General features: G+C 33.8%; 2 protein-coding genes across 3 annotated transcripts; both read left to right on the top strand.

Annotated features, from left to right (window-relative positions):
- Positions 1-541: 541 nt before the first annotated feature.
- Positions 542-2,624, top strand: LOC123658310 (transmembrane protein 183). The gene is made up of 3 exons (XM_045593748.1): positions 542-822; positions 1,021-1,706; positions 2,266-2,624. Exons 1-3 carry the CDS (start codon positions 783-785, stop codon positions 2,578-2,580), a joined length of 1,041 nt encoding a protein of 346 aa, XP_045449704.1. The 5' UTR covers positions 542-782; the 3' UTR covers positions 2,581-2,624.
- Positions 2,625-9,145: 6,521 nt separating this feature from the next.
- Positions 9,146-15,927, top strand: LOC123658153. 2 transcript variants are annotated; one of them, XM_045593594.1, is made up of 6 exons: positions 9,146-9,282; positions 11,758-11,817; positions 12,413-12,487; positions 13,942-14,175; positions 15,672-15,803; positions 15,847-15,927. In XM_045593594.1, exons 1-6 carry the CDS (start codon positions 9,244-9,246, stop codon positions 15,865-15,867), a joined length of 561 nt encoding a protein of 186 aa, XP_045449550.1. In that variant the 5' UTR covers positions 9,146-9,243; the 3' UTR covers positions 15,868-15,927. The 2 variants fall into 2 exon arrangements, with proteins under 2 accessions (XP_045449550.1, XP_045449549.1); XM_045593593.1 differs by having other exon boundaries at positions 9,150-9,282; positions 15,672-15,927.
- The last annotated feature ends 588 nt before the right edge of the window (positions 15,928-16,515 follow it).

Here is a 16,515-nt window from a genome sequence, read left to right as displayed (position 1 = left end):
AAAAAAAAAAACAAATATACCTCGATAAAACCCAAAAAGTTGTTTTATCTGTGTGTTTCATACTGTCGTTTTGTATTCACAAATTCGGCACATATGACGAAATTTTCGAAGTAAATCATACTTTAATAGATTGCCTAGTCTACCAGCGAGTATTTCAAATAATCTTTGATACTATTTCTACGAAGCTACGCTAGAGGTCATTAGTAATAATTATGAATGAAATTCTTAGGCATTGTTTTTTTCTAAATTCTAACTATTACACATTAAAGCCACTTTCAAAAGTAAAGCAGTGGAAATTGATACAATGTAATGAAAAAATATTTTATTTTGAACGGTTATTTTATTTTTATAAATAATTTGTATACCTAAAATAACTTTATTGTTTCCATTACATTATCTTATAAGAATCATTTCTAACTAGTTATAATTATTCAATAGTAGATATGGCCTTTGAGAAAGATGTATTACTTTAATTATTATTTTATGTTCTTTCTTATTTATCAGTCTACAAAAACATTTATATAATCTGTGAAACAGTTGCTTTGCCGTTTGCTCTTCACTTAAGTCATTTCATCTGTGTTCAATATCAATAACCTATTTTCATATTTTTCAATTTTATAAACACAAACTCTAATTGTATAATATACATAATTAGAGACTAAATTCTATAAAAGAAACAAATATGATATGATAGAGATGAACAAGTGGTAACATAAATTTTTAATTTTAATGCGGATACTTGCTCAAAGTTTTGTTTTGTTTGCTATAAGCAAAATTGTTAGATGCCGAAGAAAAAAGGTAAAAAAAAGGCGGTTAATGCAGGTGAGATCCATGTTTTATAACTAAAACCTGAACGAAATTTCAACTCAGTATAAAAAAAATATTATAGTCTTCTCACATCACAAATAAAACTATTTAAATTTTTATGTGATTGAACCTTATAAGAAATACTTATTTCTTGTAAGAATGTTATTGCTTTTGTTCTTTTCTTTTAATAATACAATTATCACCAATTTTCAGATTTTACCATAAATGATTCTGCAAACGCACCGAAACCAGTAGGCAGAGTTAAAAAGTCAGTGGAAACTGAGGCTGTTCCTGCGAAAACTTGGGAGGATCTTCAGGATGACGATTTCGATATAATCGAGAAATTGAATGCAGATGGAACAAAGAATTTCGTGTATAAAAAAAAGAGAAATCTCTCTAAGACCGAGACGGACAACAATGACACCGCTATAGAGTACCCAGAGATAGTCTGGTACCTAATATCTCCTTACATTAAACCAGAGGAGGTCGGTAACTTTGCTAGAATTAACAAAGCAACGTATGCAATAACGAAACGCGAATCATTTTGGCGTGCATTATATAAGAGATATTGTCAAAATAATCCAAAGCTTCCAGAAAAGTTACGTATTGAAAACAGTTATAAACTGTACGGACTACGACAAAGAGTTATAAGAGCATTGTATCACACATATGACGTGTTTGTAAAAAAGATATTACAGCAAGCGACCCAGGAGAGTCAGCCTCATCAGTTGGTTCGAAGACGGTGCGTCAATGTTTGGTATTGTAAGGCACAATCATACTGGTTTGTTTATTTCAAACTCAAGAAATCCAATGCCGATACAAGAGCCAAATCGTTAGACTTCATGGAAGAACTCGGTCGAATCGATGCAAATCCAGAAGTGGATTCACAAGTTTTGCAGGTAGCTACAATAATGTTAATTTAAAATTGTAATAAAAAATATATTTTTCATATAACTAGGTCGGCAACTGAGCGATACTCTCCTGATACTGAGCAATTATCGTAGCTTACGAGAGATTTTTTTTAAATATATAACTATATTACTAGGTCGGCAAACAAGCATACGGCCCACCTGATGGTAAGCAATTAACATAGTCTATAGATGTCTGCAACACCAGAAGCATCGCAAGCGTGTTGCAGACTCTATCCCAGGAAATTTCCTGCTCAAAATCTAAAGCAACCGTACTGTGGAAGTACCTCGACCTTACAAGAAGATCACAGCTAAATAATACTGCTTTGAAGCAGTGTTGTGTTCTTGTTTTTGAGTAAGGTGACAAGAGCTGCTGGTGGAAATTAGGAATAGGATTGGCAACGCGTTTGCGATGCTTCTGGTGTTGCAGACGGCTATAGGCTACGTTAATTGCTTACCACCAGGTGGGCCGTATGCTTGTTTGCCGACGTAGCAATATAGTTATATATTTAAAAAAAATCTGGTTTCTATAATTACTTTTTTTTTCTAGGTAACATGCCAACAGTTCTACGAAGTACCGCCATTAATGGGTATGACGTTGTCATCCGTGAGTGTGGTGCTATCACAAGGGTTCAGACACCATCGTCTACATCTCGGCTTTAACACTGGCCACTACAACGTTTCAAAGAATGTGATTCCAGAATGTACCGTAGTCATTGACACAGTTGTCAATATATTGGTGTATGATTGGTGGCATCCGAAGTACCCTAACTTTGAAAATAGGTTGCCATTAATTGACGAAGAATCGTTGCCAGTACTGAAAAAGGATTTTTTTACGTCTTGTAACAAAGATCTAGGATTGTAAATGTGATAATTACATATAGATAATAAATGATTTCGTTATGATTATTTAGCTTTTTTTATTATTACTGTCTTCACCTTTTAATACATATAAATACAAAAATACTTTATGGAACTGTCGTAGACATTTATATACACAGATAAAATATAGAGGGAAAAATTTACAAAAGGCGGTCTTTTCGCTAAAAGGGAGATCTCTTCTCTCTTGTATAGTACCTACTCGTATAATGTCGACAATCTCTAGCTAAGAACAAGAATATAGCGGATCGACGCGTAAATACAAAAAAAAAAAAAATCTATCGCTTGTGGGTTCGATTCCCGCTCGGGAAGGATATTTGTATTGAATTAGTCTGTCCTCGTATTGTCTATTAATAGATCACATTAAAACATATTATGTGTATTTATCTTGTCTTAATTAGTATTTTATGTTGTTACGAGTAATAGTAAACATTTTTTAAACTTTGATAGGTGATTGTTAGCCTCATAAAGTGTATGTAACAGTGATTTAAATGTTTAAATTATGTTGTTATACATCTATTGTGCTATTGTTTCGTTAAATAAAATAATTGTGTTTGCAGGCAAACGAAGAAAAACCGACTTCATTATAATTCGACGGGTCCTACGCATAAGGTCGTAATACATAAAAACATTTTTTACAGGAGAGCCATTTTCATTACCGTCACTGCTAAAGTTCGTTTGAGATACATCTTTGATCAGTGTTTCTAGTTTATATGATCAATAATTCGCTTAAAAATATAATGCCAAACTGTAAATGAAATAAAAATTAATATTTACACAAAAATAACTCGTTTTAGTTACTTACGACTTTATACTTATTGCAGAAACGTCGTATCTTGTTGTTACGACCTTATGCTTTCGATCAGCAGGGCTATTCTGTAAATAACCATTTCGATATCGAGCTTCACCTGAGTGACAGCGCTCACTTCGAAAGCGAACCCACTTCACCTTGGTTTGGAATTCTGTAAACATTCCGTACGCACAAGCGATGTGAAGTGAGTGTCGAATCGAAGAGCGGCAATTTAGAGCTGTGTTTATTTTATCGATATTCTTTTCTTATGACTTTATTTTAGAATATGTGCATGAAGTCAAGTGTTGAATCGAGTCTCGAATTGTGATGTGTGAAGCGGTAAATCCCCTTACAGAATACCGAATTCATACTATTAAATGTCAACGTTCTCACGCAACAGGGTTCGACTCGTCGCCGCACTCACAAGTGTGGCGCTACGGGACTGTCGAGTTTTAATGAATACCAATTTGATATCTCACCGCGGATTCCGCTGTCGAGACACGAAAATGTTCTTACAGAATAGCACTACAGGTTGTTATTAACTTTGTGAATAAAGTCGTATGTTTGAGTTACGACGTTATGCTCCGTGTAATCTCTTATAATATCTCTAAGAAATGGGTCGTAAGAAGCTACGTGGTGAACAAAAATCACAAATTTCAGCTAAAATCAACTTTTTAAAATAATTATTATCAGATTTTCTTAGTTCCCCACAGTTTTTTTATATAAGAAATAAACAAAATTAAAACTGATCCATAAAAATATGAAGGATAATCATTAATTTGATAATTAAATATAATTTATTGTTAATAAATTTTTAAACTAGAATCAGTCTTTAGCTGCACTAACAATAAATAAAATAAATAAATAAATAAATATTTACACAATACACACACGGTCGTCTGTTCGTAAAGTAAGCAACTTAATGCTTGTTATAGGTAACAGCCGACTGGTATATAGCTGCATATTTTTTTTCGATATACATACTTATAAATAATACATACATAAATATATAAATAAATATTTATTTTACACCCAGACTCGGGGTGGGAATCGAACTCACAACCCTCGGAGCAGAAAGCAGGGTCACTAAAACTGCGCCATCGGGCTAGTCAATAAAAATAAAAGTGAATCAAATAAATCTATATTTTGTTATGATAATCCGAAATATCATTTTATTATACAACAGTTAATAGTTATATTTGGAGTGGCGACTGGCGAGCATTAAAGGAGACCTACGTCCAGCAGTTGACTTGTAAGGGCTGATGGATGGATGGAATGCTTATAATCAACTTAAAGAAACCTCAAATAACGAAATAAGCAATAACCTCTGTCTGTTTAACATAAATATAAGTAGTAAAAACATCTTACAATCAAATATATTTATTTATTTATAAGTAAACGAAAACTAATCAGATGAATGGCTACTGTTCTGTTCGGCACCAATGCTACTGTGTGATAACTGTTGATAAAAACTATGAAATTCTTGAAGTATTGTACGTCCTAGATAAAGACTTAATAAATCATTAAATTTTGCAGATATAATTGGATATAATTGATCAGTGTAACATGGAACTAAAACTTCTGTATTTAAAATATTTTCATTTTTTCTTCTCGATGATTCTCATCTTATTTTCATCTTTAAAGTGATAACGATAGTTCAAATATAGGGTTTACTCGACACTATCTGAACTTCTCTAGTTTTACTCCAAGCTATTTTTTGGTTTATTGTATTTGTAGCCGAATTTCTACACATCATTTCAATTACATTATAACGGGGAGGGTTAACTTCCGGCCATCTTACTAAAGCTTTTAAGTTCAAGTTTTTAAGACTTGTGCTGGAGCTAGCCATACATAAATCCAAGTACTTTAGTCAGTGTTTTACTGTTCAGGCTATTAAGTTATGGAATAGTCTGTCCTTAGCCATAAGGGAGGCTAAATCGCTATTGACTTTTAAAAAACACGTTAAAAATCTTATTATTAACGAATTGCTTACATACTTTATAAGTTTATGATAGAATATAATTATATTATATTTTTATTCATTCATTCATTTATTTGTGTATTTTCTATAAGTATTAGAATGTAGAAATTTGTATGTAAGTTTATTATACATCTACACAACCTACCCAATTTTGATAATAAGTTTCCTTTTTAAGTCTGGGTTGTCTGGAAGAAATGGCTAATTAGCCACAAGTCCGCCTATTGTACTTCACTATCTGCTTTGTTTGTAATATATTTGTGGTGTACAATAAAGTATAAAATAAATAAATCAATCAATCAAACCATTGCGCAGGGATATATATAAGCTTATTTTTGACATTTCTCTCAATTAAATCGTAAACGGAATTCGCTTCTATTTGTATATACTCACCCTCTAAAAACGTATGAAATATTGTTATTACCATTTACCATACTTTCTTGCTGCATAAGTATATAAAGCAAACACAATATAATTTCTGTTTTGACGGACACAACTGTTGGACTAAAACCTGAATTCCTTGGCACCATCATTAACTTTAGTTTCAATAAACTTAGATAAACAGCTTGCTACTTCACATGTCCCGTGTTTGTCATTAATCTCAGGCCACATGTAACTATAACCTGCACAACGAGCAAGATCAAAAACAGTAATATTATAAATTAACAAATTTCTTCTATGATGAAATAAACATACATTGCGATGGGGACAGACATAAAATCTTTTGATAATCAAAACACGCGATAACTATTCTTTCTTCACTCTCTATAGCTTCTTTTTTATCATTCTCCTTCATTTCTCCAGTCTGAGTCTGGTTTCTCGTGTAATTTTCTTGTTTTTTTTTTATCTTCTTCAGTCATTATATTTTTATTTGTGTAGTATATATGGCATTCGTTAAAGATATACTTTTTCAGTTTATGAAATGAGGTATTAATAAAGTTTTGTTTTATTATATTACGATACTTTCTTAGCTTTGTCGCTTTCTTCGTTATATTTTCAGTAGCACACCACTCATTGTATAAAGAAAACATTTTTGTGAATGTAAGGTCGCTGTCTAGGTAAATTTAGTAGAATCTTTGCGCAAATAATGGGATTCAATGGGCTAAAACGTTTTGACATACTTTAAAACTTCCTGTGTCATTTCATCATCAATGACAATAGTTTTGGTACCACCACGCCGATTAGGAGAAATAGACCCACCACCCAAGCACCATTTGGACTGTTCTCTCCCCTATGGAGAGTGTATTAAGAAACATTGTCATGCAGATCAACACCTTATTAGGAACGTCAGAGTTGGGCTCAATACTTAATCGTTTTTTTTTTCGTCTAGACACAGCATTTGAAGTAGAAGGATACTTAGTGTATCCTAGTTCGGTATGATTGAATCGTCAATCGTAATTAAAAGATTAACCGAACATCGTCTTGTACAAATCCCACTGGTGTTCAGCTTCAAGTGGCGTCGGTGATTTTGAAATCAAAAATCTTATTTTATACAAGCACAATCGCTATATTAATCATCCAATTGTAATTGAACTAAAATGTCATTAAAAATGGATTTATAAGCTTTATTGAAAAAGCAAAAAATCGTATCTTTATTTCTAAACAAAGCATAAAGTCGTATGACTGTGATACGACTTTGTGCGCTTAATTATCCTTAAATTATAACCAAGCATATGGTCGTAACTATAAGTTACAACTTCTAGAATAAAACTGTAGCGCAGTTTAAAGTCGTAACTGGCACATTGCTAGTGGTGGTCTACGGCGCAAACAGTCGTAACATGGCCGAACCGATGTTATGCGCCGGACCGTATTATTTTTCGTCAAGCCCCATTAAACACTATCTATAACGAGTATAGTTTATTCGTTTGATAATTTTATATAGCTAATTAACTACATTTATTAATAATAAAAGTAATATTCGATAAAACTTACCATTTCCAAGATTGTCACCAGTCGTTACTATTTTACTGCTTAGGTTGTGCTTATTTAAGTCTAATTTTAAAATCTTTGACGAACGTACATTACTCATTACAATGGTTTATAATCGCATAAGTGTTAGTAATTAAAATTAATCAAAAACTACAAAGAAATTTGACTTACAGTAATATTATTTTGAACATTAAAAATGGAGAGTCCGATCATGTCATACGACGTCGGTACTATGCTCTTAATGATCCGGACACCGTCCAATAGATCGGAGCATATCGTCGCAACTAGCAGCGCGACCTTATGCGCGGAAACGTTTTAATGTTAAGACTATTAGCAATTCAAAAACTTATAATTTATAGAAGATATTAATATTCTGATTTCAGGAATCTTAAATACGGTTTATTATTGTTCTAATGACACAAAAATACAATTTTGCTCAAAAAACATGTTACGACCTTATGCGTAGGACCCGTCGATATCGACGAGTAATACAACGTAGGTAGACGAAAAAATGGTCAAGTAAATACGCATTATCAAAGATTACTCCAAAAGTTGTAATCAGATCTCGACGAAAATTAAATGTGAGTACATGATAAACATCGGCTTTCGATTAAATTAAAAATCATCAAAATCGGTACACCCAACAAAAACTTATGCGGATTTTCGAGAGTTTCCCTCGATTTCTCTGGGATTCCATCATCAGATACTGGTTTCCTTATCATGGTACCAAACTAGGGATATCTCGTTTCCATCATCATTATTACAGCCTGTACAGTTCACTGCTGGACATAGACCTCCACAAGCTTACGCCAAAAATAACGCGAACTCATGTGCTTTGCCCATAGTCACCACGCTGGGCAGGGGTTGGTGACCAACTTTCCAACAAAAAAAGAATTATCAAAATCGGTTCATAAACGACGGAGTTATCCCCGAACATACAAAAAATATATATACATACGGTCGAATTGAGTAACCTCCTCCTTATTTTGACGTCGGTTAAAAAGGAATGCCGATAAAGTAAATATGCGCAAGACGACTTTATTCGTCGTTCCTGTAGTAGGTATAATGAAAAATTTTATGATGTTGATATATTTTCGTGTTCACTTTCGAATTTCAAAAGTAACATCAATCAATAATTGATTATTGTTAAATCAATGAATTGAATTTGTTTAACTCAGATACTCATTCCCAAGCTTTTTTTATTTAGGTATATTGTTAATTTTTAAGCATTTAATTGCACAAGTTTTAATTTTGTATTTGATTGTTTTAAATTATTATGTAAATTCATATCTCATTTTTTACTTTCTGCTTCCTGTTTGTATTGGTTATTAGTGTAAACTTTACTGGTTTGTGCGTTATCTTCCTGTTACCTCTTACTTTTTGGTGTTATATTGTACTGTTTGTTTCCCAAAAACGAATAAATAAATAAAAAAGTGTGTGTGTTAGCTCCGATGCACTACTGGAGTTTACACCTTCAGATCGACATGGGCACAAAAAAGGCTTACTCAAATGGTAAATAAACGAATCAAATAACGCCATCTATCTATTTAAGATGGCGTTATTAGAAAACGTTACGCCATCAACCCTGTTGGGTTCCGATAGTTGACGTTACGAGATACGTAACGAGGTCATTCGTTCAGTAGATTTTACACCTCATATTTTTTTCATACCAACCACCTTATATGAAAATCGATTCTTAAGGAGTACCTAAACTACAAAAAAGTATAATCTGAAAACTTCGCTCCTCAATAACGAACTGCTGACATGATAGTAGTAAACAGGTCACGTATAATCTAGAAATACAATTTAATCATTATTGGCAGGGTTACTAAATGGTGACCTCATCTTTTATCTTGGTCTTAAATTCGATTATATCAATTGCTGTTGACTGTTAGCGAACCATATACACTATATTATTTACTCTCTTTCTGAATAGTCGCGTTGTTTTCGACATGTTAAAATTTACAGTTTTTATTTTTGCAAGCATTGCGGTAAGTGTTTTAGTTTTAATTGTAGCCTATAAAGTATTAAAATATTTTTTTAACCATTATATTACGAGTGAAACGAAAAATAAAAGTTTTAAAGTGATTTTTATTTATTTATCGTAAGTATTTAGTATTTAACAATAATAAATAAATTAAACAATTATTGTAATCGTCCGTTACGTCCTTATCGAAAACAGACTGTTCATGTAACAAGGCATTATCTTTTTTCATAATTGTGTTTGTTCAGAAACGATACAATGTAGGGTCGATGAAAAAATAGTCAAGTAAATACACATTATTAGATATAACTCGAAAAGTACTTGACCGATCTTGGTTAAAAAATGAAACTACATTACAAGAACCACCTTTCGATTAAAAAAAAAATAATCTCAGTAAAAAGTTCTGTGGTAACACACATAAAAAAAAAAACTAATTGAGAGGCCTTCTTTTCTGGTCTGTTGAAAAGAAGGCGTTAGCTTAATTTGCTATTGCAGAACAACAGTCGAATTTTAAATCTAATTTTAGCCCGTAAATATTATTTGATTTTACCAATTACACATTTAAAGTGATTATTTATTTCCTGGCCTAAATTCTGTTTACTCTTTCGCTAGCTCTATATAGTAGGTATAATTTTGTTTGTAAGCTTCGATGCCTAGCTAGATATGCAAATGTCCTGTAGATTTCCACTGCGTATCATACGCGTAGGTTAAATACATAAACTTAGCAGTGATATGAACGCACTTTTACTCTGAACCCAACTTTGTTTGTAAGTACGTATTCGTTTATGGTTCTTTTTAACTGACTTTAAAAAAAGAGGTTTTAAATCGAGTGCTTTTTTTTGAAGTTAAACTTCTTTACGCACGCTTGACTTGGGGAGTAAGCTGGTGAATGCGTGATGAGAGCGTTACGAAAAGTGTGATCGGGCGAGGCAAACGGAATTTGAGAGGGCGATATAAGTTAGTGAAGATGGAAAGGAAGAGAGCTACGTTTCATATATTACTGTAGGGACGACTAAAGAAATTTTTCTTCACTCGTGTGATCGTATAGTAAACTCGTTTTTTAATTACCTCATAACTTTTTACTGGGTGTAGGTACCGATTTTGACTATAATATTAATTTGTATTCGAGAACTGACGTTTATCGTGTGGTCCCATTTAAACATTTATTATTATATTTTTTTTTATTCCCATTTAATAGAGATCTGACGAATGCTTTTTAAGTATTTTTTGAGTGTCTACGATTGTTTTTCTCGTTTTATTACTTGTCGATGTAAATTGATGTCTATTTTTTTCGTTTGCGAGCAAACACAATTAATTATGTTTTATGCAGTATGCTCGCTGTGTGGCTACGGCAGTAAAGAATATAGCGACCCCCTCTCTTCCCGTGGGTGTCATAAGAAGCGACTAAGGGATAACACAGTTCCACTACTACCTGCACACAACTGCTGGCTTTGAAATACACAGGCCGAAGACGGGCAGCAGCGTCTTCGGTGCAACAAAGCCAGCCCTGCGGTCTCTAACCTGCCTGGCCAGCGTGGTGACTATAGACAAAACACAGGAGCTCATGTCATTTTTGGCGTGAACTTGTGGAGGCCTATGTCCAGCAGTGGACTGCGATAGGCTGAAATGATGATGATGATGATATGCAGCATGCAACGTTCTGTCATCAGCACGTGCTGAAAATAAGACACGTATACTTTTAACGTACTAGTGGTCGCCCAGTGGTTGAAATTTGATCATAATTAATTTAAATTATAAGTTTGAACATTATTTATGTTCTGTTGTCAAAGATGACTGTGTGTGTCAAATACATGGTAGTGTGTGTAATGTTGTCTTATTGATTTAATGTATGGATTGACGTTGGTTCCCTGGGAAAGGGGACGGGCGCTTTTGTGGGACGCAACTTGCGTTGACACACTTGCTCCGTCTCATGTCAGGGAAACAGCCTTAAAAGCGGGAGCCGCAGCGGAAAAAGCTGAAACGACTAAACGGCACAAATATTCGTCACTAATGCCAAATCACATCTTTGTGCTGTTTGCAGTCGAAACACTTGGACCTTGGAGTAGCAGTGCTCAAAAAATTTTTAAAATGAGATAACACCTCGCCTTATTGCCTCCACTGGTGATAAGAGGGCTGGTGCATTTTTTGCCCAGATAATCGGCATAGCGATTCAACGGGGAAATGCTGCCAACATTCTTGGCACAATTCCACGCGGACATGATTTATACCAAAACTATCTGTAAATATTTAGTTCTTAAGTTGTGAACTGTAAATATGTATAATATTTTGTATAAATAAATAAAAAAATTAATGTATTTTTTATGCCTAATATATAAAAAAAATTGTATTCTGTACTCCTTCTCTATATAAACTATAAGTGTGCGAAATTTCATACTCCTCCGTCCGCGCAATTTTCGTTCGAAGGGGTACAAAGTTTTTGCTTCACGTATTAATTTTAACTTTTTATATACACCATTTTCAGGTATGTCAAATCATTAGCACTGAAGGAACGCCTGTATTATGTGGTCCTACGCCTAACGAGGTAAGATCGTCGTGATAATTTGTAGCCTATATGTTGACCCGACTTCTTAGTAATATTCGTGCCAAATTTGAAGTAAATCCATGCAGTACTTTTTGAGTTTATCTCGGACATACATACAGATAAACAGACAAACATACAAAAATTCTAAAAACTATATTTTTGACTTCGGTATCGATTGTAGATCACACCCCAAGTATTCTTTAAAAAAAATATTCAATGTACAGTTTTGACTTTCCTACTATTTTATTATATGTATAGATATTTAATATAATTTTAGTCTGTCTGTCTGTAAATCTGTCTCTGAAACAGCTTGAATAAGTTAAAGAAGGTCACATATCAACAAATACCTTTTACCCTATTATTTCCACGGGATCAGGATCATTCCGTAAAAAATTTAATGCATATCCAGATGGAATCCCTCACGCGAACGAAGTGGCGAGTCCAGCTAGTTAATAATACAAATAGGTATTAAGTTTATAGGGAATGACAGTCAATAAGACAAGTTTTCTCAACTAATAAAACAAGTTGCTGAGAACAACCCTTTGAATCATTTCTTTCATTATAAAAAGAAAAAAATAATTATTTTGTTTTCAAGGTGTATTCGTGCCTTGGCGCACCTAAGATAGTGAGTCCTGATGTAGCTAGCCAGTGTAACAGCAGTTTACCTGAGGTATGTACTATTTAGTTAATATTTATTTAATGCTCTACTTCTGCTGCTTCATTCTATTTCTCTAGATAGGATAATTAGCATACTATATACCTTAACAATCGATATTCATATAAGGCCCCCGGTATGAAAAAAATATGAAGAGTAGAATCTTCTATACGAATTACCTCATTACGTTTCTCGTTGCCCTATTGCAGGCGTTCCCAGACTTTCTAATATATAAAATTCTCGTGTCATGGTGTTAAACATTGAACTCCTCCGAAACGGCTCGACCGATTTTAATAAAATTTTGTGGGCATATCGGGTAGGTCTGAGAATCGGCCAACATCTATTTTTCATAACCCTAAGTTATGGGGGGGGGGGGTTAAGAGGGTTAATAAAATATTATGAAATTTTGTGTGCATATCGGGTAGGTCTGAGATTGGGCCAACATCTATTTTTCATTCCCCTAAGTTATAGGGGGGGGGGGGGTTGAAAAGGTTGATAAAATATATGGCAAAACAACGTTTGTGGGGTCAGCTAGTATTTTTATAACTTCGTCGTTTATGAACCGATTTTGATCATTCTTTTTTTGTTGGTAAGGAGATCTGATGAAGGAACCCGCCTGCCCAGCGTGGTGACTATGGGCAACACACATGAGTTCACGCCATTTTTGGCGCAAACTCGTGAAGGCCTATGTCCAGCAGTGGACCGCAATAGGCTCTAGTGATATGATGATGACGATTGGATTCTCGGCACGATTTAGACACCACTCGTTAGACATCTTGACCAAGATTATTTAGCTAGTTAGAACTGAGCATCGTTGTTTAAACATTTGTGTTATTTTTTTATTTTGCAGTAACTTATAAATACTACTACTACATAATACAATCCTTGTTATATCACATCCTACACTTAAATGTAAAAAAGGCTATGATTTCTAAAGTAATTTAAAACATAAGCCCACTCCATTACTTCAGCTATTAATTTTTCATTCTCAGTGTTGTTCACAACTGCTCTGGTGTAGTCGTGCGAGTAAAATAACTACTTTTTGTGGGTTCGATTCCCGCTCGGGATGGATATTTGTATTTGTACAAATATTCTTTTCCGGTTTGGATTTCGATCCTTGTGGATCTCCCCACCGTGCCTCGGAGAGCACGTTAAGCCGTCGGTCCCCGTTGTTATCATAAACACTTGATAGCGATCGTTACTCATAGTAGGGAACATATCCGCCAACCCACATGGAGCAGCGTGGTGGATTATTCCGATCTTTCTCCTACATGGGGTAAGAGGCCTATGCGCGTGCTGAGTTAAGCTCCGATCTTACTCCTACATGGGGAAAGAGGCCTATGCTCAACAGTGGGATGTCACAGGCTTAATGCCTTTATGCGTTACTCAATGTCAGTATTTATTTATTAGTTGTAAAAAAACTTCAATTGGGATATCAAAGCAGCACATTAACACGATGGTAATTTCAGTGTGAAAGGATGACGTGCATATTTAGAAAATCTGGTTGGATGGACGGTGAAAAAGTGGACAAGGTGAAGCTGTCCGCCCACTTCGACCAGTTAGCCAAGAACAATCCTGAATGGGCAGCAGGGGTGGAGAACGCAAAGATTACCTGCCTGACAACTGATCTGCCGGCACAAGGCATTCATCTAAACTGTCCAGCTTATGACTCAACTGTCTGCACATTCGCAAGTTTCATTAAGGTACGTAATTATATTTTTAAATACGTTCTTCACTTTTCACCGTTGATTGCAGGGAAATCATTATTTTTTCAAATTTTCTAGTATTGTAACACATTTGTATACAATTTTCTTGATCAGTTTCATAACCACGATTAACTATTCCTAACTTTAGTTCATTTAAATTTTCTTAAATATTTTTTATTATTATTAATTTAAATTATTAAGAATTTAAAATGAGTACTTTCATTATAAATCTTTTTTACATTTTTATAATAACCTTATGATCACCGTTTCATCTCGCCATTTGACAAAAAATAAATACTGTAACAAAACATCTCCGTTTCCAGTTCAATGAACTTTGTAATATCGTTTAAGACCCTTGAACCCATATCAAAACTACACTAAATCGCAAAGAAAAAGTTTCGGTTAGAAAATCTTCAATATCTTCAAAAGTACCTGATCTAGCTTTATTATATAAATACTAAATTAAAGAATATATATATATTGATTGTTTGTCTGTATGTCCTTTATTGAATCGTAAACTATGCATTTGATCATGTCATGATCTTCAGCAAAGTGTTGTGCATGAGCCCACAGAGGTTTCTGAGTTGGTACGACCAAAAAAAAAGCGAAGCAACGCATGCAGGGTACGGCTTGTTTTTAATAAAAAAAAAGCGTAATTTTTCCAGTATTTTTGTGAATGTATCGCTTCTAAATTGTAATTAAAAATGTAAATATGATATTTTTTTAGTTGTTTGTTTAATTTTAACTCGTATAGGTGGGTAGTTCCTAATTATACGAGGAGGTTTTATAGGCATAGGTGCTGTTTTTTATGCCTTCATATTTGCAGAAAATTTTCTTACAAGAGTTATCACAATAATTGATAAGCCCAAAATATCAACAGTTTAACAAATAACAAAGAAAAAATGAATATTATCAGTATTATTTAAAATAAATAATAATCTTTTACGTTGAACTTGTTTCTTAGAGGTTTTATCACTCCATTACTTCATTTATTCAAGTACTATCATATATTAAAACCTTCACCATTATAAGTATTATTTCGATCAGTTCAGTAGTTTTCGCAGTATACACACACTTGACACTTCTAAATCATTTATATTATTATTATTATTAGAAATAAAAAACAATTACTACAACACTCATTCAATAAAAATATAAGGAAAACATAAATCAATTAAGTTTCCACATAAAATTAACAGCCATTTGATAACTTGAAACAGAAATAAAAATAAAAAAATAAACACCGTATAACATACACACACGGTCGTCCGTTCCTATGGTAAGCAACTTAATGCTTGTGTTACAGGTAACAGCCGACTGATATAGCTAAATATTTCTTAATATTACACCCGAAATCAGACGGTAATCGAACTATCAACCCGGCAACAGAAAGCAGGGCTGCTATTAACTATCAATTTAAACGTCGTCAAATAAAAACTGAATGTTAAAAAACCCAGTAAAACAGTTGAAAAAGTTTAAATATGTGTTTTCAGAACACCCAGCCGTCTCAGTGGAAGTCGAATCCGAAGTGCAGTAGGGCGCGTCAGTTCGCGGCCTCCTGTCCCATCTGTCCTAACGATTGCTTCGCGCCCCTCGTGCCAGTCGGATCTTGCAACGCTTGTCTAAGTCTGCCTAGATCGCCTTGATTTGTTTAAACTATTTGATCTTAGTCTACCTAGGTCACCTTAAAAGTGTATAAACTTTGTGCATGACCTTTTAAAACGATAAGTAAAGATTTTTGAAACTTAATTTGTGTTTTATTGGATGAACATTATACTGAAATTTATTATCAGCTTACTGTTGTACAAAAAACTACCTCTGTATCCAATTTCAGGTATGTTACAACAACATAACATACATTACATAAAAAATGAAGGACTTTCGTACATACTTAGGCACTTAGGTCCCTTTAATCCGGCCCTATCGAAAATCCGTTCTTAATGGATGTCTTCTAACTACAAATTATCTCTTTGCCAAATTTCATCTTTTACGTCCAGCGGGTTTAGATATTTCGTAATGACTCAATGGCCTTATGATTAAAAAACTAAACATTAAATATTTAAACTTAATATTTATAAAAATATTTTATAAATTAAAATATTCTCGAAAAAAATATGGGGGTACGAAGTTGGCCAGGATAGCTAGTACAACATTTTTTTTGTACAACTACATCGGCAAGCAAGCGTATGGCTCACCTGATGGTAAGCAATTACCGTAGCCTATAGACGCCTGCAACACCAGAAGCATCGCAAGCGCGTTGTTGACCAAAATGCATTGATGCATTACTACAGACTGCGCCAATACGCTTTAAGTTTTCGGCCGTAATTGGGAAGATTG

The sequence above is a fragment of the Melitaea cinxia genome, chromosome 12, assembly GCF_905220565.1.
Source record: "Melitaea cinxia chromosome 12, ilMelCinx1.1, whole genome shotgun sequence".
Classification (NCBI taxonomy): domain Eukaryota; kingdom Metazoa; phylum Arthropoda; class Insecta; order Lepidoptera; family Nymphalidae; genus Melitaea; species Melitaea cinxia.
The sequence above is the reverse complement of the archived record's forward strand: the minus strand, read 5'-3'. Positions and strand labels throughout refer to the sequence as shown.